This window comes from Morone saxatilis, unplaced genomic scaffold (assembly GCF_004916995.1).
Source record: "Morone saxatilis isolate NCDOM2014 unplaced genomic scaffold, NCSU_SB_2.0 Contig8, whole genome shotgun sequence".
In the NCBI taxonomy this organism is placed as follows: Eukaryota; Metazoa; Chordata; class Actinopteri; family Moronidae; genus Morone; species Morone saxatilis.
Window position 1 is genome coordinate 16,554,436 of NW_023340257.1, and position 8,825 is coordinate 16,563,260.

At 45.2% G+C, this 8,825-nt stretch overlaps 1 protein-coding gene across 1 annotated transcript; it reads right to left on the reverse strand.

Moving 5' to 3' along the window:
- Positions 1 to 2,557: 2,557 nt before the first annotated feature.
- Positions 2,558 to 6,119, reverse strand: znf296 (zinc finger protein 296; the record flags this gene model as incomplete). Its single annotated transcript, XM_035680788.1, is given in 1 exon segment — positions 2,558 to 6,119. A coding segment is annotated over 1 exon segment (1,793 nt), but the record flags the coding sequence as incomplete, so codon positions are not given.
- Between the last annotated feature and the right edge of the window lie 2,706 nt (positions 6,120 to 8,825).

Sequence of the window (8,825 nt, forward strand, 5' to 3'; positions counted from 1 at the left end):
CCTGATGGGAGTTTTCCAGTTGTTGGAGTCACACAAGGTTCTGTCCTGGGTCCCATACTGTTTTCCTTGTATATGTTTCCCCTTGGACAGATAATAAGTGCATTTAAATACATGATATTCAGTTGTCCACCACACATAAATGAGATGGTGCCTAATTTAAAAGTCTATTAAAGTCTTCTACAGCACAGACAATCTCACTGCTTCCCCCGATCTCATTCTGGAGGTCCACAAATCCAAAACAGAGCTTGTTAAAAATGCCTTTATTCATTCATTCATTCATTATACAGATTATAAAGTTTTAATTGAGTCCACCACGGACTGTACCTATAACTAGAATTAGGTCTGTGTGAAATGTAAATTTCGAAGGTTAACTCGGCCTTCATCCCACATTGTTGTGTTAAATGTATCTGTTGTTAATCTGATGCCCTTGTTTTCACTGTTCCATCTTTTGTTTACAGGTTTGTAAGTAATGATTGTCTTATTTTTTGCTTGTATTGTCTGTATAAAAAGAGCACCTGTGCAAAATATAGTAAACTGCTCTTGTTAAAGGAATGAATGAATGAAAACACAATAGGCAATTCATAATATTTCTTTGTCAGTAAGTTGATAATGATGATAATGATATTTGTTGTATAATATTGTTGCTAGCTGTAGCTACCATTGAGGACACTGAGTTAATCACCTCTGTCACTTAGGGGTTTTAGTAACCCGGAGGGAGTTTACATTTTTTTGTATTTAATAATTTCAGATTCAGTATTTCAGAGTTTTGTTCTGCAATTTCCCAGCTTGGCTGCAATTTCCCAGCTTGGGATCAATAAAGTATATCTATCTATATATCTGTCTTAAAGTGTGGAGACGACCGTGAACATCGTCTTGGTCTTTATGTATAGATGCCAGAATTCAAATGAATCAGTATTTCTAACATCTTGGCTATGGCCTCGAGGATATGGACAAACAGATTGCTGCATTCAGTGTTCTTTCTTTTTGTTCACAAACAGCCCAATAAGTTCAGAAAACAGAATCATTTAACAGTAATGAAGCCCTTTAGATGCTGGAAGCACAACATTTAAACTGTGTCACAATGGTACAACTACCAAAATCCCAGATGCTTTTCCTTACATCAATACATTGTCCTATTATAAAGAGTGTTTAGAAAAAGTGTGTGTAGCATATTAAAATCCTGTGTGTGTGTGTCTGTCCTGCAGCGACCTCTCCCAACTTCCAGACCAACAAAAGCTTCTCTGTGGAGCTGAGACACAACTATTAGATCTCAAAGTCCACATAACTTCCGCCCAGGGGCAGTCACTGGTCAAAAAACACACTCATAGCCTCACTCTCCTATTGGCAGACGCTATAAACTCTTCATGTTGTGATTGGCTGGTTTCGGTGCTGACATTGGCCTGTGCAGGGTTTGACAGCAGCTCAGAGAGGTGTGGACTGCAGGAAGACAAAGGGCACTTGGGGACGTGGAAAAGATATCCACTTGCTGTAGGGGCTACTGTGCTGTGTTCTGTAGTGTATCACCTTACCTTACATAATTGGGTCCATATGAGCACCAAATGGCGCTCGCTGTGGCGCCCAACAGAAAGGGAGGGCAGAGTTTACCGGAGGGAGAGATGGAGGATGTTACTTGTCACCTGTACTGTCCTCCCTCCTTGTTTTTTTTTTTCTGTCTCTGTGGAGAGAAACGGACAAACTGACTCATCTGGATCCGAGGGGCTTCTGTCTTCACTTCCTCCTTATTCTCTATAACACAATGGTAATTGGTAGGAGTGGGCGTGTGTGCATCTGGTGCAATAACCCCCCCCCACACACACCATCAAACCCCACTCCTCCTCTTCATCTACCCAGCCCCCACCCTGTTGAAAGCTCATTAAAAGACCTGCTGTTAATGAGCTAGAGGGATCATAGAACATCATTTTCATTGGGGGTGGGGTTAAGGCCAGAGATGCTGGTGCAGAGGTTTTTATGCCCTTAAAATGGAGTCAGCAATTATCCCAACCCCTTGACACTCCCCACCCACCCCACTCTGCCTCCTAACATGCCCACAAACAATAACCAAACTGCCCCCCCACCCCCTCCCCTCCTTAATTTTGTATCCTGAGAAACCCTTGTCGCCCGTGTCCCATCATAGCTCGCTGCACTCATCCCACAAACTGCAGGATGACTGACACCAGCTCAAATATATCTACATACACACATAAAAGTACACACACTTACATACACACCATACTGGAATTACATTACACTGTTTCTAGACAAAGCCAGAAACATCACAAGGATGTAAACAAGGAGTGAGGGTCCCTAATCCAAACACTCACATTAAAAATTAATAACTCAGCGCTGACTGTGGTCCTCAGAGAAACGACCCACACTGGCTAAGATAACATCCTGGTGAGAAAAGATACTTAAAAATAGTTTCAAAAGCTTTGTTGTGGGTACCAGAATAAGAACAAAAAAAGATAAAACATGCATGCAAAAGCAACCACAAGTATGAAAAGACACGGGTGGGTGAGGGGAAAAAAACACTCCACAATACAAAATGTTTCACCTCAATTCTTTATTGAGGCTCCTCAATTACAAAATGGTGTCGAGTTTACAAAGACAGCAGATCGGTATAGCTTCACAATAGCCAGTGTTCAGCGTAAAGGAGACGATGCTAGGAAAAGTGGAGGCAGTTAATATTAATAATAATAACAATAATAAGTAGAGCAACAGCAAGAATGTCAATCTATGTACAAAATATTATCCCTGAACAGTTACACTGCACTCATTCATGATCATTTATTACACAACACACATTTCTTTTCCCTGACATGAATGCAAGTAGAAGTCAGATATGGTAACACAGTAGTCACGACAGAGATGGCAGCACTCTACTTGACAACTTTGTCCTGTTATATTTCTTAAATGAACAGATTTTCTCATGCTCGAGTTGTGTTTCTGAACTTAAATCCTCATTGTTGACACATGACGACCCTTCAGAAGCACGACACGGCAATTATGACCAGCTGAGTCATGCTGTGGACACAAGATCACAGGACAGAGGTCAAGTAGAAGCGTCACCTGAGGATGTTTTTACCAATATATTTACAGACAAAAACATTCACACACACTCATCCAAGTGCTTGCTCCCCACAAAACTCCACCAATCAACTAGCTACTCCTGCACCCTCTCAACCTCGTAGTTCAGCAGTGGAACAGACTTTTTTACAACCACCAACATGCAGCATTCATAAATTAGGAATAATTCAAACACAAGCAACAAAGTAAAAAAAAACAAAAAAAAAACAGTTTCAGATGGCTGGAGAACATGCACAAGCTTTAAGCAGTCCGGCACTTTACAAATGTAAACAGTGAAAGAGAGAATTTACCATCACAATAAGTACAAATAGAGAAAAATAATACACACCCGTTTCACATGTAGGTAAAATTGCATTTTTTTTATGCATAGAAACTAATCATGAAAAAAAAAAAACATCAGTAGAAGAAACTTTAAAGTCTCCTTATTCACATTTATAAAATTAGAACAACAAAAAAAAAAAACATCCATACATATGGTCACAAAGTCAAGAGCACAACCTTGCCAGGCCCTGTGAGTCCTGTAAACATTATGTTAAGTGACAACTGTTGTGACAACCAAGCGCCTTTAAAAAGAGGAGTCTGAGAAACTGCAGGCAGACCAGTGTTTGGATTTATTTCACCCCTGTGTCTGTTCAAACATCTTTAGTCTTTAAAAGGTCTTCTCAAAACCAGCAACAGCTAAGTAGCACAATATGACCTCTCTCCATCTGCTGATGCTGAAAATATATTAACATCATTCTATTGCTATACTTTAAAAAAAAAAAAAAAAAATCAATATAATCCCTTCTCTATATTATCTGACAGTTAATATCTGTCTCTACCGGTCCAGTGGGTCACCAGAGAGATAAATCACTCGTCTTTTGCATCCTGCACTGCAACATGGTGAACAGTTTCCTGTGTCGGTGTGGACTGTGGCGGGTTCACTTCCTGTTCAAGAGCTCTGGTAATCTCCCTGTTGAATGTCATGGCCTTGTTTTTGCTCTGTGGTCTAAAGAACTGTAGGCACTTAGTTTCAACCAGCAGCTTTGCATACAATCATGAACAACGTGGCTGATGGCTGCTGGGTGCCTTCGTGCTGGCAGAGAGGATGAGGACTGCCTGCTGATTTCTAGAGTCTTCTTTAAACTAGATTCCAGTTTTTACTTGACTGTCAGTTCAATGATGGGTTTCTTTTAATTTGAATGAGGGGGTTAAATCCTATACAGTGCTATTTTAATGTCAATTAGTGAATGAGAACAGCTCTCATGGCGCAGAAGTCAAAGCTAAGCTCACTTCTGCGTTGCTCTCAGGTGGGCGATCACCCACTATGGCTGGACTCCGGATGTTCTCCACATACTCCACTTGGCTTTGCCCCTCCTCCACCTCCATGCTTTTCACCACATCGCTCTGAATTCTGCTCTCCATTTCTATCTGATCCAAACTGGCTTCGTCCTCCTCCATTTTCACCACCACTGCTTCTTCTTCAGCTTTTATAGCAGCCAAAGTGTCTGCAGCGCTGGCCTGTGCGTAGGCTCCTACGCTGGCGTGGCTCAGGCCGTGAACTTTCTTTAGGTGTTTCTCCAGAGTGGCGTAGACGGTGAAGGGCACCGCGCACAGCTGGCACAGAAAGGAAGCCTTTGCTCCCTGGGCACCGTGGGTCTTCATGTGACGTGTTAACTTTGAACTCTGAGCGCAGGCATAGTTGCAGAGGCCACAACGGTAGGGTCGTTCACCTGTGTGGCTGCGGCGGTGCACAGTCAGGTTGCTGCTGTTTCTGAACTGTTTACCACAGAACTCACAGGCTTCGTCTTTCTTCTTCTTGCCAGCTGAACCAGTTGTAGTACTGCTGTTGTTGCTTCCTCCGCTGCTGACACCTCCTCCTACACCCCTCCGCTCGTTCTCTCTCTGCCACTCCTGCACAACCTCGCTGACTTTGGCCGAGCTCCACTCTTTCTCACTCTCTATGATCTCCCCTCTTTCATTCTCCCACTCTCCGACGCCTCGCACTCTGTCCCCCAGCTCTGGCCGTTTGGGCGTGCAGTTGCCACTGGCGATGCCGCTTTCACCGCTGCCCCCTGTCTCACCACTCTCCAGTGAGCCTTCAGAGGGGCTGGCGCAGGGTGAGGTGTGCTGAGGCTCCCCCTGCCCCTCCACCTCCTCCTCCCCTCCTTCTCCTCCCTCCCTCTGGCGTTGGTACAGCCTCAGCAGCTCCCTGTCTGACTGTCTAACCTGCGAGGTCAGCAGCATCAGGCCCATGGGGTGTTTGGGCAGGGTTAGGTCTAGCTCGGAGGGGCCCTGGGCTCTCACATCTGCACCCACCGTTCCCTTTCCCATTATTCCAGCTGACTGCATTTGAAACCTCCCTCTCATCCCCTGCCTCCCCACATCCTCCTCCATCACGACCATCTCCACCGACTCATATCCACTTCCTCCACCTCCAGCCACTCTGTGATGGCTCCTTATGTGACGGGCCAGCTGGCCGCTCTGGGCGAAGGCCAGCCCACACACTCCACAGTGATAGGGCCTCTCGCAGGCGTGAGTCCGGCGGTGGGCGGACAGGGCACGCAGGGACTGGAAGCTCTGGTCACACGGCTCGCAGTGGAAGTCAGTCTGGAGGGCGCTTGTCTGAGGAAAGGGAGAAGCTGCCGGTGGAGAAGAGGATGGAGACAGCACCAGGCCTCCAGGTGAGCTGCCGGTGGCACCGTTATTCCCCTCGGCGAGCTCCCTGAGCCGCACTGAGAAGTTCAGAGCCTGCAGGTTACTGGAAGAAGAGGTGGTGTGTGTCTGACGGGAGCGAGTGGGGCGCAGGGCGGAGGGCTGAAAGGCAGAGGCGAGAGCTTGGCTCAGGTGGCGAGGGTCCAGAGTGGCTGCAGCAGGCTTGTGCTCTTTAAGTCCTCCTCTTCCTCCTTCTCCTCCTCCCCTAATGTCATCCTCCTCGTCCTCTTGATAGATGCTGAAGGAGTGTGTGTGCTGAGCATGCTGCAAGAGCGCCCATGCAGATGGAAACACGCCTTCACACTGCTGGCAGGTGAAATAGGAGGGCTCCTCAGGTGCTGGAAAACAAAGACGGACAAAACTGAGTTACCAAGTAAAGATAACAGAGCATAAAAAAGGGAAATAATAAATTCATAGAAATTAAACCAGCAATAACACAAGTTGATATAGCAAACAGTTTCCTTTTTACACATCCAGCAGATATGATACAACATATAATATTCAGTTTCCTTTTAGCTCTGCTTTTGGTTTTACGTTCTAGCTAAATGCTAACTTTGTCTGTTCAGTGGGTTTTTAAAGCTGTTTTTCCGATAACATCTGCCTGCTACGGCCTAAAACAACGCACTGACAGAGGTCTGAACTATGCAAAGAAAGAGGTTACTGTAAACTTGTGGTCAAAAAATCAAAACAATGAGTTAAAAGACCTCCGTAGACTGAGGGGAACTGAAGAGTTGAATGACAGTTATCTGTGGTTTCATCACTACTACGAATTACCTCTTTCACATGCAAGTAGTCGAGTGATAAAAATATTGATTATAGCACCTTTCAAGTTATAAAAGCTGAATGGGAGCATAATGAAAGCCAAAATCTACCAGAAAAATAGCAGATAGATATGGACTCCAATGCATGAAATCTCTCTGCATGTATGTATGCATGTGCATCTATCTTCTCTGCATGCATGTAAGGTAAAGAGAAGAGTCAGGTAAAGTAGGACCCAAAGCAGAATAGAGAAATGGTGCTCCAGAAGGTCGACAGAGATGCGAGTCGTGTCAGAAAGTACATCTGGAGATATTTTTATATGTGGATAGCTTTGTCTCCTAACCGAGAGCCACTCTCCAATTAAGCTGCAAATTGCTAATTAGCAGAACGTAGAAAACGAACGCTTTATGCAAATGAGGCACTGACTCAGCCTGCTTGACAAATGAGGCCTTTCTGCATAAATCAAAATTGGAGAGAAGATCCCCAAATTGAGGGGAAAAACTGTTCTTTTTTTTTCTTTTTTGGAGAGGTTCAAAGCCGACTCTGGTATAAGCCTCTTTCATGTTTCCTCAAGTCAAATCCTTCTGTATTTTACTGGAGGGGGGGAGGAGAGTGAAGATGAAAAAGAGAGCAACTGTTTCTTTCTCTTTTTCCCCTTTCTCCCGCCCTCCCTCTGTCTGGAGACGAGAGGAGCTGTGGTGTTCATGTCCTTTAACCTAGCCCGAGGAGAAACCCAGGAGAAGTTGAGATACTTCTTTTAAAAATAGGGTGAAGAGTGAGAGCAGAAAAAAAGAAGAGAGGGAGAGAGAGAGAGGGAAAGAGAGGGTGAGAGGGAGAGAGAGGGATGGACAGAGAGTCAGGCAGATAGAGAGAGATGTAGAGGCAGACAGGAGGTGATGGGAGAAAGATGGAGGAGAATATCCAAGTGCTTCTTAAAATATAAACAGCCATCGGCTAACATTGCATCGCTCCCTCTCTCTCTCTCTCTCTCCCCCCGGTTTGCAGGCTGAGCGGCTGCACCGCTTCAACCTATAAACAATGGCTGATGATGATGGGTGGGGGGTGATGTGTAAACAACACCACAGCAACATGCAGGATGAGAAAACGCGGCGAAAGATGGGTATTTTTTGGGCATATTTACCAGGATGTTAAAATAGCCTATGATTCACTGAGAGGGATGCGGGCGAAGGCGGCGCAGCGGCGTAGAAGATGAGGAAGAAGAAGTGTGGTTTCCCCCCATGCAGTCCCCTTCCTTCCGCAATACTCACGGTGTCCACAACGACCCGCAAGACGCACACCCGTCCAAATTTGTTTTATTGCAGCCTCCTTCTCTCTTTTCTCTTCCTCTCTCTCTCTCTCTCTCTCTCCGTTGGCGTTTCTCAGTGTCTCCTCTTCTCCCCCTCTCTTCGCTGCTATAGGGGGGCTTGTATTTTTTTTTTCTGAAAGGACAGTTGGATTTTCGACGTCAGACACACACACACTGGAGCAGCACCGTGTCTTACCGTTATATTCCTGACGAATACATATCTATTCTGCAACCTCTGCATTAATTATTTAATGAATCACGTGACGTGTTGGTCGGGGCGGGGGGTGTGAGGTGGGGGTGGTGTGGGGGTAACCGTGCGCCTCTCCGTTCGTGGGACCCATCCGGACCAGCGCGTGCATGCAGGAGCGCTGTGTGATGCAGTTAAAAAATGAACATAAAAACAGTACGGGAGCACTTGTGCTCACCTTTCAGCCTTTTCAGTGGCAGGCAATGAGTGCTGTGTGTTAATGTGTGTGTGTGTTGTGGTTGTGTGTGTTGTGTGTGTGTGTGTGCTATAAACTGTAAGGTAAAGCAGGGCTAGGCCTGTGACAGATGCACGGAGAGGCCGATAAAAGATGATTGTCAAAGACTATGTTCGTTTTAAAAAATGACTGCACGCCTCAGACTCTTTCTTCGTTATTCCTCACTGTCATCTCTTTCTCAGCTCGCCGTTAGTCGGCAGAACAAGGGGGATTCCTTATAATGTCCTGTCTTATATTTCAATGTATCTGTTTCCAGCAACTGGAAATATTCGATGATGACATTTTATCTGACTGTTGTGCATCACGGCGGCTTTTATTTCTCACAATCGGTGTCCTGTTAGCGCGTCCAGGAGCTAAACTGAATATTTAACAGCCACAAAGACTAAAGTCAACTGTGTCAGTGAAAACAAATCACTCAGAATTGTTTGTTTAATTATTATAAATCCATGTTGCGCATTGAAATGTGAGAATAGAGCGACTGCAAGAGAAAACGTCTGATC